General features: G+C 44.2%; 1 protein-coding gene across 1 annotated transcript in view; it reads left to right on the top strand.

Annotated features, from left to right (window-relative positions):
- The window catches only part of LAMB1 (laminin, beta 1), a gene marked incomplete at its 5' end in the record, with an annotated part of 21361 nt that extends 5267 nt beyond the window's left edge, over positions 1-16094 (top strand). The window contains 10 exons of the mRNA XM_010072796.1: positions 4338-4707; positions 6393-6577; positions 7780-8021; positions 10330-10533; positions 10922-11066; positions 11807-12014; positions 12233-12374; positions 13192-13368; positions 14587-14746; positions 15654-16094. Of these exons, the coding sequence (XP_010071098.1) occupies positions 4338-4707; positions 6393-6577; positions 7780-8021; positions 10330-10533; positions 10922-11066; positions 11807-12014; positions 12233-12374; positions 13192-13368; positions 14587-14746; positions 15654-15790 (1970 nt within the window). The remainder of the gene's footprint in view (positions 1-4337; positions 4708-6392; positions 6578-7779; positions 8022-10329; positions 10534-10921; positions 11067-11806; positions 12015-12232; positions 12375-13191; positions 13369-14586; positions 14747-15653) is intronic.
- Positions 16095-16457: the final 363 nt, after the last annotated feature.

Genomic DNA, 16457 nt, shown 5'->3' with positions numbered 1-16457 from the left:
TATCCCACAGATACTATGTTAGGTGGAGTATAAAGCCATCGCTAGCTGCTAGACGATATCTGAAACACTTCTGCATCCCTAGATGTGCCTGCGTGTTTCTCGTTCTTCTCGGTGAAAATCAGATAAACCAGGCATATGCTAAAATGAGATGTGGTGTAGCTACTCAGGTGTTACCTCGGACTTAGCAGTGTGCTGGTTAGAGACAAAATCTCCAGAGCCGAGCTATAGTTTGAAGGTTGTGTTTGGTTAGCCTGTTTGAGTACATCAGATTAGCTCGGGTCTGCATAGGATCTGGCTCACGTGGTGGCCATAGGGATAGCTGGACATTAATGAAGGAGGTGCTAGAGGAGCAAGAACTCTACTGTGATTAAATGTGATGGTGGAGTACTTTCATCAAAAACGATGCTGGGCATGGCATGCTGGGTCATTCTGACATGGTTTTCACTGTCGTTCTAGCAGGTGATGGGAATCAAGGTATCCCCTGCTTTCACATCCCAGTTCATTGGTCGTGATAATCAAATGTCACATGAATTCTCTGGGGGGATGTGCACCCACTGTCATGAATGCTGGATGTGCAACTCAGTTATTCTTCCTCGCGCTACTTGCCAATCTTGTGCTAGCCTTTTCCAGTCCGCACCAGCTAGGTGGTCCTCCTTTCCTTTGATATGGATCCTGCCACTGTCACTGTGCTTTTGTCCCTTCAAGACAAAGTTTCCTTTTTTTAACTTAAGGACAAAGTTGTGGCCTGAAAGCCCACAGAGACTGAAGCCAGTGTGTGCTTGGTAAGCAGGTGTTGCATGAGGCAAAGAGCTGAAACCTATGTGCTGAGCTCTTTGCCTGGTGGCCCACTGTGTTCAAGGCGCTCCTCACCACCTAGAAGGCTTTGTATGATCTTGTCCCAAGCTTGCCTACCTCCTTTTGAGAAGTCATCACAGCTGAAGCAAGCTGAGGGTTTACTGCAAAGAGAAGATGCTCTCTGCAAGGGCCTTGGGTGTGCTCCGTGCCAGGGTGGGAAGTAGCCTGCTGGTGGTGGCCAGGGCACAGGATACAGGACTCCTCCACTAAAGGCACTGGAGATGGTGGAGGTCCTGTTCCACACGGCGTTGGAGAGCAGAAGAGCAGTTTTGTTGGGTTTCTGTCTGGCCAGATTTAGTTATTAATGTGGTGTCCAGAAATGGGGACCCAGCATCTCATAGAAGCACTCAGAGACTGAGTCTGGGTAGGAACAGAGATGATTTCAGCTGTGGCTGAAGCGCTTGGCTAAGGTCATCTAGACTCTAAAAAAGAAGATCACATGTAACCAAACCCTGGCATGCACGTGTCATTTGTGAGATGAAAGGTTTGCTCACAGGATGTGAGCTGTAAGAGGCGCAGTGATGCTTTTGTGAGAATTTCAAAAATGTTTCAGTCAGTACCACAGTAAGGAATTATCCGAGGGCTGTAGCTAGAGAGACTGTACCACCACCATGTATGTACAAATGGTTCACAAATGTTCAAAATTAAAAGAAATTCTACTGGAATCTTCTTATTCCAGTTCTGAGGGAGGCTTTTTCTTGCTTTCCTTTAGACTATTATTTTACTTAAAAATAGGTATAAAATTATCTTCAGCTTTTATCTTTTGTTTGAAAGCTGGTGTGGTCCTGTGCATTGTTAATGACTTTGGAAGATCATGAAGAAAAGAAGGAATAAGTGGGGAACCAGCCCTTTTGAAAGCCATTTTACATCTGTTGGATTCACACTACTGAGGAAATGTAGAGCCAGCATTGCCTGCTTCTGGGCTTGAAATAGAATAGTAAACTGGAGAAATAACCCACAGTAATGTTTCTAGCTGCCTTGAACAATTTTCTCGTGGATCCCACAAAGTTCAGTTTGGAGTTTCATAGAATTCTAGAAATGTGATGATTCTTCGAACTGTTGTGCTGTATGTAGAATAAGTTACTTCTTTGTTCTTTATCATCTCCCAAAAGGCAGCTATGGAGTTTGGGGTTTCACTTTGCAAACTAATTAGTACTTAAATTCTCCTCTCCCTTTCCTCAGCATTTTCTGTCTCCAGAGATTTTGGAATCCCCATTACCATGTAAATGCTACTAAAGCCATGTCATCTGCCTTTCCTGAACATGCAGGTATTCAAGAGTAGAATTACCAACATGGATTTTCTTTTTTTTTCACTTTAAGCTTTTTAAATCCACAAGTAAATATAGTGATCTGATTTGCCAGCAGCAAGTATTCATGTAACTTGATCAGATGTCAGGATCTTTGAGAAAAACCACATGCCATTTAGTCTCTTCCTGTGCAGAGGAATTTGGACAATTCATCATTATACCGAGGGCCTTATTAGTTGACAGAAGGGTTAACTGACCTCCTTCAAACAGGAACTTGATGGTTTGCCTGCAGGGAACATATTCCATGGTGAGTTGACTACTTAAGCACTTTTGATGTAAAGTAAAAACAATCTCTTGTGTCAGGGTATAATTCAAAGAACAAAGGACCGTTTTGCTCAATTGTGCAGGCAGCAGAAGTTATTTTTGTCTCTTGCCTATCATATTCACATTGTACAAGAAAGTCGTTTTGTTGAGGAGCGATTTGTTCTGCTGAGGTTCTTTGTGTAGTTTTTGAACTGAAGACCACCGCTGTGTTTTGGCATTGATGCAAACAATGTATAGTCTTGAAAACAGCTTTGTGTTTTGCCCTTTTTTCAAGGGGGCATGTGCTTGGGGTGTGTGAATTGATTTATGGACCTTTTTGAGCCATTAACCTCCTTCAAGGATGCCTGGTAAATGGATGTGTAAGTGAAGGCTTTTATCAGGTACCACTGTCCTTTTCCATGAATGTGTGCTTGACCTGCTTCGGGTGCACTCTGCCACAATGGCAGGTTGATTACCTGCCCATTTTTAAGGCCTCTCTTTTTGTTCTTTGCTTCCATCCCTATACTAAAAGCTTTGCAGGTTGGGAATTTCCTCTGCTGCTGCCTGCATAATTAAGGAGGAGGAGAGGTCAAGCGGCAGCCCTGCTGCATGGAAGCGCTTCTCCTGATAGCGTTATTGTGTACAAAGTGTATCTGTGCTTTTAGAAATGATGGTGCATCACTAAGTTAATTGAGTAACTGACTTCTCTTTGTCGTGGGTTAGTGCTAAAGAAGTGCATCTTTCTTCTAACAGCTTGTTAAAATAGGGTGTTGCCCAAACCTTACCACTTCAATTTGTCAACCATCTGGAGTCCCTGGGTCTTACCTGACTAGCATATAAAGATAGGTAGGTGTCCACAATGACAAAAATAAAATAAGAATGAAAGTCCATTTCAGGAGGGTGTCAATACGGACTCCTGAGATGGTGCTCATAATGTGAGATAATTTTTAAAAAACCTGTTAATCACCCTCATTCCCACTTGGGGGTGACAAGCAGTGTGTAGGTTTTTGGTTGTTGGCACCTGTGCTGAAGAAGACTTTCCTCTTCCCCCTCAGACAGGGATGCCCATGACCACATTCTTTGGTTTGCATCTTTCTTTCAATTATCTTTTTCACTGCCTGATTTTTTTCTATATGCCTAAAACATCAGCCCAGTGCCAGGCTCCTTGATGCACGTCAGGAATATTTTCCCACCATCCATGGCAGGAGCACATCCTGAGCCAGGCCCTATACCTCTGCATAGAAGATCTCTCAAGGGCTGTTACTCCATAAATTTGTCATGTTCTTCTTTGAAGCCACCTCAACTTTTAGCACCCACAGTGTCTTGTGGTAAGGAGCTCTGCCACTTAACGAAGTGCTGTGTAATCAGCTATCATCTGTCTCCTTTTATTATGTTTGTGGGAGGTGCAGGGGAAGGTGGTTGGTTTTTGATCTGCTGCATTCCTCCGTTGACCCCTCCTCCTGCACCAAGGTTGTTCCTCGTTCACTTTCCCCATTTCACTCATGTTTTGCTCTTAAACCCTCTGCTATGTGCCTGCCAATCATTTCTTCCCCTGTCTGGAAAGCCTTGCTTTACTTACACTTCATTGTAGGAGTGAAACAGGGATCTTTGTCTCCAGTTACTATCCAGTTGACACCCAAGCACCGCAAGAAGTGTCCATTCTTGCTCCATTTTGTGCCTGTTTCTGAGATGTGCAAATCCTGGTTTCCCCTAGAGTTATTTCCCCGTCTCTCTCCCCTTTCACACTCAGCACTTATTCCCCCATACCCAAGCAGACACATCTGTAAATAGTTTTTTGTAATCCAGACACAGACCACTTCTAAACTCATTTCACCTCTTCATTATAACATATTTAATTTTTTTTTCTCTGTCAATGTCAATGTCATTTCCCTCGCCATAGCCTTCACACGTGCCTTGTTCTCCTCCTTCCAGCATGTGATTGCAACCCTCGTGGGATCCAGACCCCGCAGTGTGACCGTGCCACCGGGCAGTGCATCTGCAATGAAGGGGTGGAAGGGCCACGCTGTGACAAGTGCTCCCGGGGCTACTCGGGCTTCTTCCCCGACTGTGTGCCGTGCCACCAGTGCTTCGCCCTCTGGGATGTGATCATCAGTGAGCTGGCTAACAGGACCCAGCAGTTCCTGGATAGGGCTAATGCCCTCAAAGTCACTGGAGTCACTGGCCCGTACCAGCAGACACTCAGCACCCTGGAGGAGAAGCTCAGTGAGATTAAAGCCATTATTGCTCAAAATCCAGCTGCAGAGCCACTGAAGAACATTGGGAATCTCTTCGAGGAAGCAGAGTGAGTGCAGTCACAGATACGTGGCTAAGCCTAGCGTGGGAGGGAGTGGGGAGTGCCAGGGAGCTGGGATTTACTTGAGTGACTGATGCCCCCACGCTGAGCTGGGGACAGCCCAGCTCCACTCCTCCAGCTGGGTGAGGTTCACTGCAGCTCCTGACACTGGTGGAGCACCTCGCCATGCGCAGTGCTGGCGGTGAGCATCTGTCCCATGAGCAGAAACCTGGCCAGGGAAGGTGGGAGCAGTGCAGCTAGCATGCCATGGGCAGGGGTTGTCCTTCTCCCACTTCGGATCAGGCGGCTAATTACCACGGAGCCACTCACGCTTGCCTTGTGCTGCCCCAGGGCAGAGGACAAACACTGCTATTATGTGAGAGAATGAAGAGGGGAGAGATTAAATTCCTGGATTTCCGTGTGTAGCCGATGAGCTGGAAACTTGGGCTCCGTTCTGCACTGAGCGTGCGTGAGGGGAAGCATCAGCTTTATAAAAAGGATTGTTTCAATTTTTCTCAGGGTAGGAGCCCTGCATTTTGTTTTAGGCCTAAGCACACAAAAGATGGTAGTTTGAGCTTTCAGAGATGGTGCAGTATAACATCAAGTAGGATTACAGATGCTTTCTAGCCCTGTGTGCAACTGCTCGAGCTTGTTTGTGCATTGTAAAGGGGACTGCACAAAGCAAAGGGGCTAGGATTAAAGCACAAACGTCTCAATTAGGGATACACTTGTGCCCTGCAGATCCCCCTCTCCAGCTGGAGAGGTGGGGGCTGCTGCTGCATTTGGGCTCTGTGTGTACTGAGAGAGGTCAGAGCAGCTGAGGAGCTGCTTTTCCCTAATGTATGTATGTATGCATCTGTTCTTGCTCTTCTCTGGCTGAATAGAAGTACTTGGCTTTGGAGGACTGCTGGAAACAACAGGCTGCTGGGCTATTGAGGGGGCTGTGAATTGATCATAGAGGTCACATACTGCCTGATTCTTTCAGAATGAGGAAACACTGGGATTGGTGGGATCACCATGGATGGGAATAGCTTCCTATGCCCACTTCTGTTCTGCAGCAGCATCGACGAGTAACATACACTTGCTTTTCCTTTTAGGGTTATCCCACTAGCTAAAGCCGGCTCTGTGTCTCACTGAGGCCGTGCTGAATGCTGAGGGCGGGAGGTTTTCCTTCAGAGCCCTAGAGAAATGGCTGGTGAGGAGGGATCTTTGCAGACCAGTTAAAAGAATCCATTGTGTTAAGACCCCCCCCCAGCTTCCTGAGGTTCAAATCTGTCCCATGAGCTCGTAGTAATCAAAACTGCATTTGTAGCTGTGTGGGATGGGAAGCAAATTATGTATGGATCATAGTAGTCAACTTTGACCTATGCAGTTGCCATGATACAAGAACATTACACCAGTCCTCTGGAATCTGCCTCCAGTTAATCTTACACAAAGCAGCTGTTTTCTGAACAATTTAGTGCTTTGCGTTTATAAACGTGCTGTAGATTAAAAAGTAGTTTTGTATGATAAAGGAAACAAAGCCGTATTCTAGGTAGGCATGTTGTTACAAATCACTTCCAGCCCCACTGAGGGAGGACAGGTCCTGCCATGGGAGAAGCTGGGCACGGCCCTAACCACCACTCTTCAGGGAAGCACCCAGGCTCACAACCCTTCCTCTTCCCTCTGTTGAGTGCTGTGCCTCTATTTTACAGAAAACTGACAGCAGATGTTACAGTTAAGATAGCTGACATAGAAGGAAACCTGTCAGCCTTAGCAGTGAAAAGCAATAGCACTGACACTGACCTGAGCGCACTGGAGACAGATGCCAAAAGCCTAGACCATGTGGTGAAAGAACTTGCGGAACAGCTAGAATTCATCAAGATCTCTGATGTTCGGGGTAAGTGTTGCAGGGAGGGGGAGAAAGCAGTGGGGCAGCCAAAGATTTAATTAGCCTATGGTTTTAAATACCTGGTTAATCTTCTAACTTGTAATAAAACTTGGTTTGTAGGAGGGTGACTTCTTTCTGTGCATGAGCAGAGGTGAGGAATTTTGTTTTGCCCCCTCACCCTCTCTCTCTCTCTCTCTCTGCACATTGCAAAGCCAGCTCGAGTTCTTGGGGCACGGAGTTGTCTTAAAGGCTTGTAATTAATGTTTTAGATGAGACACAAGCGCTGAAAGTGCGGGAGATTCCAAGATCTCTTTTGCCCACCCCAGTCTGTTAAATTGTTGTTTCTGGTTGGTAAAACTACCTGGGTCTTGGTGACTTAAGAGCACACTGTAAGGGCTCAGTCCTTCCGAGCCACCCAAGCCTTGAGTGCCCATTGGCACACTGAGATGTGCCAAGAATCAAAATTTGCTGAGAGAATGTCACCAAACACTTTGGAAATTTTGAAAGCTGACTTCATTCAAACTTGAAACAAAGGATTTTTTTTTTTTAATTTCCTGCTTTACAGGAAGTCTGAGATTGTTTCCAGTGAACATGTGATTCTGCAGAGGGAGGCAAGTAGAATGTAGAATGGGGGAGTCACCGACTTGTGGCATTCTGCAGAGGAAAGCTGTCCTGAGGTGCAGAGCGTGGCCACCTCCATGGGGTCCCTCACACCTGCTCAAGGCCTCTCCGGGAGTTGACCAAATCTAACAGTTCCATAAATCAGCATCTTTCGTCAAGTAGTTGTTTCTTAAAAAAGTTATGACCAGTTTCCAAGCAGTGACTCCATAAGCCAGACATCCCAGGGCAAGCAATTAAGGGGGATAAGTGAATCCTTAGAAAACAGACTGTTGCCCTATAAACCTAAAAGACTGGATCTCCTTTTGCCCTCAAGGCCAGCAGAATTCGGTCACTAGGGTTAGAGAAAGGCTTAACTTCAAAATCCGGCAAACTTGACACCCTGTCAACCAAACAAAAAAATGAACTTTCTTTTTTTATTCCACACAAAGCCGAATTCTGCCATCCTTGCAGTGACACTGAATACAGCCACAAAGGCTAGTGTTTCATTTAATTCGATATTCATGTCACTAACCCTGATATGTCATCTGCCGACCTCCGTAATATGAATTATACTTAACACATTTCTGAACAGTTCCAACTGATTTCTGCAGGAGCCCTGGATAGTATCACCAAGTATTTCCAGATGTCCCTGGAGGCAGAGGAGAGGGTCAATGCCTCCACTGTTCACCCTGATAGTGCCGTGGAGCTGTCAGCGCAAACGCGGCAGGAAGTGGAAGACTTAATCAATGAGAAGGAGGCCCAGTTCAAGGCTAAACAAGAGGAGCAGTCACGCCTTCTGGATGAACTCGCAGGCAAGCTGCAGAGCCTGGATCTCTCCGAAGTGGCTGAAAAGGTACATGGCTGAGAATCACTGTATAAAACCTGTAGCAAAAATAAAGTTGGGAGTTGTGAAGAAGTGACAGGCGGGGAGAACTTGACAGTGTGAGATACACCTTGTTCATGAAAAGTGAATGTTTCTTGGATGACGGGGTATTTCATGGGCTAGAACAGGGATGTTTAATCAGTAGGCTACTAGCTTTCAGGCACCAGCCTTTCATGTTCGTCTCCCTCCTACCCCTCCCCAGCCCTGACAGAGCACCCATCTTTTCATCACCCTGGCTCTAACCCAGTGCCCTTTGCTGTGGACAGAGCTCCCACATGCAGAAAAGCGTGGGGAGTCTGCTAGACTGAGAGCCAGATCTTAAGCCTGCCCCCAGTTCACGTACTTGCTTTCTCTAGGCTCCTCTCTTCCTGTTTGCAGCTCCGTAGGGTAATGCTGTGCCCATGCAGTGCCCAGGCAGGCAGCGCCTGACGGGCCCCCATCCTTGGCATCACTGCCCTCCCGTCCTCGTGTCTCAGACAAAGCAGAACTTAACTGGAGTCAAAAGGGCATTTTTCTCTGTTGAAGCTGCCTGCTCATCTGTAAATATGATCAAGGGTGGCTTTTTCTTGGGAGAGGCTGGGTGTTCCCTCGCTTTTGCTTTGAAGTCGGCCAGCTGCATTCAGAGAACAATCCCGTGTGAAGGCAGGCTGCAGGGGACTGCTCATTAACTCCCCTGGGCTGGCGGGGCCTGTGTTGGAGGATGAGTTCTTCACAGGCTGAATTGTCCCATCCTTTACAACCACTGTCATCCCTCCCAACTCCCCCAGCCCTCCTCTTTTCTCTGCAGGGAAGAGAGAGGCATCTTTTTGTTTAGCTTCCCTTCCCCTACATTCTTGCCTAACTGTTCATGAGGACTGAAAATCTTGGGTAGATGTTTATCAAGGCCATAAACACTGAGTTGCTTGGAGATGTAATCACAGGACATTAAAAAAAAAATATTTTTGCTTTCTAGCTACTGCTGGGTTGCATGCCAAGCAGGTAAGAGGGACTCATTTACACTTCACAGGAGACAGCTGCAGCTAACTTGGCACAGCCCTCTAGGTTTTCCCAGAGAGGTTTTTTTGGCTGCAAAGTACAGTTAGTGACTATTATTTGGCAAAAGGGTGAGGTGGAAAGGGAAAAGAACCTCACAAGAATGGGGAATTTTCCAGTTTTCCCTCTGGTTAAACAACTCCTAAGTGACTTAATTGTCTAAACAATTGACCAAGTAGTGGATAATTCTCAGTACAGTGTTGCTCATGGAAATAGCTTTGCTTTCTTAAAAAAAGTCTACCGTGAAATCTTCTATGGGAACACATCCTTAACAAAATTCACAAATTGGAAAGTGTTCTGTAAAGATGAAAGTGGTTGTTTAGCCTAACGAAGAGAAGGCTTAAAGGGGGCCTACAGGACAGATGGGGAGGGACTCTTCATCAGGGATAAGGGGTGATGGTTTTAGGGTGAAAGAGGGTAGATTTAGATTAGATATAAGGAAGAAATTTTTCACTGTGAGAGTGGTGAGGCTGGAACAGGTTGCCCAGGGAAGCTGTGGATGCCCCATCCCTGGAGGTGTTCAAGGCCAGGCTGGATGAGGCTTTGAGCAACTTGGTCAAGTGGAGGGTGTCCCTGCCCATGGCAGGGGGGCTGGAACTTGATGATCTTTAAGGTCCTTTCCAACCCAAACCATTCTATGATTCTATGACATCAAAGCAAACATTTGGTGGAATGGGACAGCTTTTTAAGGGATGCAAAAAAAAGTTTCCGATTCAACTTGTAGTATTTTGCCTTATTACATTTCTGCGGCATTAGAGCAAAGGAAAAGAGTACTCTGCACCAGACACTTTCTTCCTTATAAAATAACTTATTGGGATGGACTGTTTTTCCTCCAACAGCAGTGAAGACTGATTGCAAACAAAGGGCATACAGACAGACAGTAGTAGCTTCCAGCTTGAAACCAAAGCTAAAAGGCAGCTTTCCAGTGAAAGATGAAGTACTGGAGAAGTGCCCTTACAACCTCCAGCTACTTCAGCATCAGGGAGCTTCACATTTGTAACCAAGGTAAACGCAGGAAAGTGCAGGGGGCACAGAGGATTCAAGTCATGGTGGTACGGACCTGCTGCAGAAACCACCTCCTGCTTCCAGCTCTACTTCAGCTTCCTTCCCTGGAGTACTTGGGATGGTACCACAAGGGGCAGAAACAACATCGTGTTTCTGTCATGTTAGAGCAGTGTCCCACTCTATCCTCCTCGCAGTGGCAAAAAAGCTGTGACTGTTTCCCTTGTCTAACGTGTCTCTCCAGACGTGTGGCACTCCTGCAGGAGCCTCTTGTGCTGAGTCCGAGTGTGGCGGTTTAAACTGTCGAACAGATGAAGGAAAGAAGAAGTGTGGAGGACCTGGCTGTGATGGGCTGGTGACTGTAGCTCACAACGCCTGGCAGAAGGCCATGGATTTTGACAGAGACATCCTCAGCGCATTAGCAGAAGTTGAGCAACTCTCCAGAATGGTAATATGCCAAATCAATTGTTAGATATTAAAAAAAAACAGACTTTTAGTTGTAACACAAGTTTAGACACTAATTGACAAAGTATGTGCCTGGTTTACTTCAAAATACTTCTTTTTCAGTTGCGCAACTTCATAATGCTTGTAAAGATCTTCACAAAGGGAGCATGCTAAAGTGAAGCTGCATGGATAACTCTAAACATTAGTCTGAGTTGTTTAAACTAGCATTGGTGGTATGGATCATGGCCAGCTTTTAAAAGTGTTCTGTGAGTTTTATGAGAAAAAGCATTTCTCATTACTATTAGCTCTGACTCCAACTGAATTTTTGTTTTAAAACAGGCCTTAGAGCATAAGCAAATATGCAATCAAGCCTTCCATTTTCCTCTCTTCAGGTTTCTGAGGCGAAGCAGAGAGCTGATGAAGCAAAACAGAACGCACAAGCAGTTTTGCTCAAAACCAATGCTACAAAAGAACAAGTGGACAGAAGCAATGAAGATCTGAGAAACCTTATTAAACAGATTAGAGACTTCCTAATGCGTAAAAATCTTATATTTAAATTATATTTTAATTCTAGGTTTGTGAAAACTATCTTTAGCTCTGACTCATCCTCTAAGGGGTAATACAATAGTTCTGCCCCTCCCCCTTTCCCCCCCTTCAGTCAGACTTAGTGTGTGTATGGTGAAATCTGGAAAAAAGAAAAAACCAAGACAATAGGAAAGTGAGAGCAAACTGTGACATGTTCTTGTGTTCATTTCAGCTGAGGCTGTTGTACTGCTGTAGCTTGCCAAGTGTGTTCATAAGTTCTGGCTAGAAAGACAAAGTGCTGTTAAAGGGGAGGAAAGTCAGAAACAGTTTCTCTCTCTGTAAGAAAGCAGGTAGAGGTTAAATGAGGGCCTTGTTCGCTAGCAAGCGGCAGCATGGCAACCCCATTCCTTCCCTGTTTGCACAAGGCTGAGTATACTGTTAGCACAAATACATTTATGAGCAGCTGTTGGCTTCATTTCCTGTGGGCTTGCATCTCCCCCCCACAGCCCCACCATGGTGTAGCTAATCACCCCCATCTTCAAATGGCTTCCAGGAGAGCTATGCCAGCAGGGCCTACACCGCTTCACCCTAAGGAAGCAATTTTAACACCCTGACTTAATTCTGTAAGTCTGGGGGAGGAAGTTTTCCCATTATTTTCTTTCTTAAGGGAGCAGCTGGACAAGAACTTGAGTAATGAGACTTGACAGGGGAAGCTTTTACCTACATCTTTGTCATTTGCATCCCTCTACTAGAAGACAGCGCTGACCTGGATAGCATCGAGGCAGTGGCTAACGAAGTGCTGAACATGGAGATGCCAACCACTCCCCAGCAGCTGCAAGCCCTGACAGAAGATATTCGTGAGCGTGTAGAAAGCCTTTCTGATGTTGAGATTATTCTGCAGCAGAGCGCTGGAGACATTGCCAGAGCAGAAATGCTACTGGAAGAAGCTAAAAAAGCAAGGTACACAACCCTGTTCTGTACGAGATGCTTTCAGTCTCCAAGAGCTTGAATGAGGTTTTCATTTCATTGTGTCAGAAAATGCAGAGTTAAACTTACCCTGATGCAGACTCTCATTCCTTCACTAAGGGGCAAAAATAGGCCTTTGCAGTGTTTGACTACTACTTTTTCCAGTTCCAAAGTAAAATAATTTTTAGCATTAACATAGTTCTACTCCACAGCAAAGGTGCAACAGATGTTAAAGTCACTGCAGACGTGGTTAAAGCAGCACTGGAAGAAGCTGAAAAAGCTCAAAATGCAGCTGAAAAAGCCATCAAACAAGCTGATGAAGATATTAGAGGAACTCAAGACCTGCTGACATCAGTGAGTTCTTTATGAGTATTTTTTAAGATATGGAAACAGCACCAAGTCTGATGCTTAGAAACTGATGTAAGCCTGTCTAGAGAAGACTCTTGGGTACTGCAAATTAAAGACCACACTTAAAATAAATCTAAACCATTCTTGCCTTCTCATAAACTTTTGACATAGTATAATGTATGCTAGGGGACCATTTGCTTTTTTAAAAAAGCAGCTTTTCTCACCACATATCCTGCACCACGTAAGTTAAATGAGCAGGATTGTAGCCCTCCAACACAGCAGGTATGCCAGGATCCCTGGAAAATCATACCTGTCACCTGTACTGGTAGTGTATTGGCATAGCCATGCTATCAGTGTCATCCGCCACTGCAGCATGAGACTAAAATAAACGAACGCTGCATTAAAGTGGCAATTGTTGTAGTCTTTGTCAGATAATGTATTTTCAGACTTCATCTCCTAGCCCTCATGAGACAGTAATGCTACCTGTGCTCATGAAGCTTGGCAAGCAGCTTCACAAATCCATTATTAAATGATGGAGTCAAATGTCTGAAGTTTTGCCTGTGGGTTAGGCAACTCTTGGCATGTGTAATACCATCAGGTAATTTTAAACCATGCTCCATAATGCTTTTGCAGCCCCATATGTACCCCATCTTCAAGCAGAGAGCTCTTTCATCTTGAGTGCAATTGGCCATTTGTAACAAAACTAAAACACTGGGGTTTATATCAGATCTGTGGAACTACTTAGTTGATCAGGGCTTATCCAGAAATCTTACAATTATATTCAGTGTTTTTTGAAAATGTAACTGTTGTCCCTCTTTGTTAGATTGAATCTGAAAATGCAGCATCTGAAGAAACACTGAACAACGCTACCTTACGTCTGTTTGAGCTAGAGAAGAGTGTTGAAGACCTTAAGCAAAAGGCTGCTACAAATTCAGAGAATGTGGACAATATAGAAGAAAAAATTATTACAGCAAAACAAAATGCTGAAGAAGTTAAAAAGGTGAGAAGCTCAGGAAGGATGCTATGGGAAAGACAACAGAACTCTCACCCCAGGTTTAGCTAAAGGAACATCAGTGAATGCATGTGATCCATTTCATTTATGGGTCAAGTACCAGTACTTTGGTACCCGATACAGACAGAAAGTAGTATTGGGAAGTTTTCAGGTTCTAAAATAGCTGCAGGAAACCTGTCATGCTGTCACACTGTCAGCCTTTCATAGATTCGTTTCTGTCACTCAGCTTTACTATCTGCCACTGGAGAAATGGTAATTTTTTTCCCCTTCCATAGAGTATTTATGGTTCTATGACAATGATAGGTTCAGGACAAACAACCCAGAATTTGGCATATACAGAATCAAGCAACTAGAAAAATAATTAGCTCAATATAAAACCAGAGTAATTTCTAAATATCAGAGATGCAAAATTTGCTCTGTGACCATTTGGCATTACTCCCAGTGTCTGCTACACACCTTCCTAATAGCAAAAGAAGGCTCATTAACAAAACAATTGACAAATCTGCCAAAGGAAGTTTCATTGCTCCAGGCTGTTGTCTATAGTTAGCCCATCAGTCTCCAGAGAGGCATTTTCTGCCAGGAGAGATGTATTATCCATAAAATCAATTCTTTCTGAACACTAATTAGTATTTCAGGTGGCTGTCAAGTAAACATAACAGACTGCCAGTACTGCTACAGCTTGTTAACTTGCTCATTGGTTGAATTCAGTTGGGTCATAGGACTTCTTAATGTTAACCTCGCAAAGCACAGCTGAGAAACTAAACTCATGACAGCACCTTCACCAACACAAACTAGGCAGCTGTTCTCGTCACTGAAAGAGTGACAAGGGTATTCCTCCCCAAATGCAAGCATTCAGCCAGAAGCAGTGCCAGTTCCTGACCATATGCGGCTTTCTAGCTGTACTAGGGGCCATGGCTTCCATTAGTTAGAGTTGTGTAACGGAATCCCAGAAATCCTTGCCAACTGTTGGTATTAAAGCCATAAAAAAACCACAGATCTGCAAAAGGGGAACCAATGAGTCTTCACCTCAATTCTTAGAGTCCTGAACATTAAGTAGGAAATACCCCAACGCTGTGTCTGCTTTTGTTAACTGAGTCTGTAGACTCTCCTTACACGCAGATAAGTAAACATAGTGGGAGGAAATGCGAACCCCGCTGCATTGCCTTTTGAATGAGCTCCATCTTGTGCTTGAATCTGGAACAACAGGTCCTCAACACCGAGTTGAACGACAAGTATAAAACAGTGGAAGATCTCATTGCCAAGAAGACAGAAGAGTCGGCTGATGCCAGGAGGAAAGCCGGCATGTTGCAAGATGAAGCTAAAGCCTTGTTGGCTCAAGCAAACAGCAAACTCCAGCTGCTCAAAGGTAAGGCTGTTCTGAGGAGGTAAGTCGTCATCTTAGAATATGATATATGATGCAATGTCATGCTGTTAAACTGACTACTCAGCAGCAGTAGGGAAAAAAAATTGAATTCTTTGTTACTGAGGCTTGATCTGCTTTCCTTATTCTTACGGACATGACAGTCTTTTGATTGGAATTTTGATTTTGAATTTTGATTTGAATCCAAATCTTTGGATTTTTATAAAAAAGTAGAAACTTAGAGTGAGACACAAACTTCTGGTATGGTATCTATCACTGCTCCAAGAACCACTGCAGGGAAGGAACATAGTTACCGTGCTTAGGATGAGGACTAAGCCAGTCAAGCAAGACCCCCATCTTCAAACACTACTCCCTCCACCCCAGAAAGTTAAAACAAAAGGTAATCAGGATACGACAGTCCTAGTTTACAGATTAAATCAGCATTTACTATTGACTATTAGAAGTTGATTGAAACAGGAGGGGGCAACCTGCCCATAGCTACCAGGGAGGGAGCGAAGTTTTCTTCCTGTTTTTGCCAGGCCAGGAACTCATTCTTCCCCTTAGCTGCTCCTGCACAGTTACAGTGACTCACTGAATAGTCTTAACCATGACAAGCCAAAACATTTCACTGTTCCGTAAAAGCCACTATAGAGCAGAGAAGGACAATTATTTCCAACATGAATCAAAGTATACTTCTGGATTTCCACTTACGGAAAACTACTTCCTTGTTGCTTTATGTCCCATTGTTAAGGAAACAAAAAAGGTGCCATTCCAGCTTTTGGTTTTTTTCTAATGAGATTCTCTTCCACAATACAAATAAATTTGAGCAGCTTATCCGTAATGATAATTATTTACATTTTACTGCATTAGAACACCCCTAATTAAGCTGTTTTTCCTCCTCCTTTGCTGACAGACTTGGAAAAAACATATGAAAACAATCAAAAAGTTCTGGAAGACAAAGCCAAGCAGCTGGTGGAGCTAGAAGAGACAGTTCGATCCCTCTTACAGACAATCAGTCAGAAGGTTGCCGTTTATAGCACTTGCTTATAAATGGGAGCAGGAAATCCTTGTGTTCAGGATGGGTTTTACAAGTATTACACTAGTTCTTTTGACATTACACTAAGACCTGATAAGGTTTTATATTGACTTCCAAGTCACAGAACCAAAGACAAGTAACTTTTTGATGTTGAAAATAAACAGTACTTTTGTATCGCTGTATGTACCTAGTATGACTCATTAAGTTCTTTCCTAATTTCAGTAGCTGAAACGGTAAATCGATTAATCCTTTAGCTTCTGCAAGTCTTGCTTTTAAACTGGTTAGAGATCTAATAAAATCTTGGCTCCAACTACGTAACTCTAAATAAGGGCTCCAATTACTAAGAAATAAAGGATGGTCACTCAGAACAAAATTACAAGTGAATGAAGAAATACACCATCTGCATGTGGTGAGCTAGCATTTACACCACAGTAGTCAAAAAAGATTATTTACCCTCTGAATTATATCCATTTAGGCTTAACACTAGTTTCATGTCACTGATTATCTAACACTTGGTATGTGAAGTGGAAAAAGAGGTCAGCACGGAAAGGGTAAGTGTGGTTTACGTTTCATGCACCAAATTTACGCGATAAACCAAGCTTGGAGGATCAAGCCTCTCTGGAAAAGGAACTAAAGTTCTCAGGGCACTCAATGTGAATCAGTTAAGAAGCTGTACACAGA

The sequence above is a fragment of the Pterocles gutturalis genome, unplaced genomic scaffold (assembly GCF_000699245.1).
Source record: "Pterocles gutturalis isolate BGI_N339 unplaced genomic scaffold, ASM69924v1 scaffold30567, whole genome shotgun sequence".
In the NCBI taxonomy this organism is placed as follows: Eukaryota; Metazoa; Chordata; class Aves; order Pterocliformes; family Pteroclidae; genus Pterocles; species Pterocles gutturalis.
This window is presented reverse-complemented; position numbering and strand designations above follow the sequence as displayed.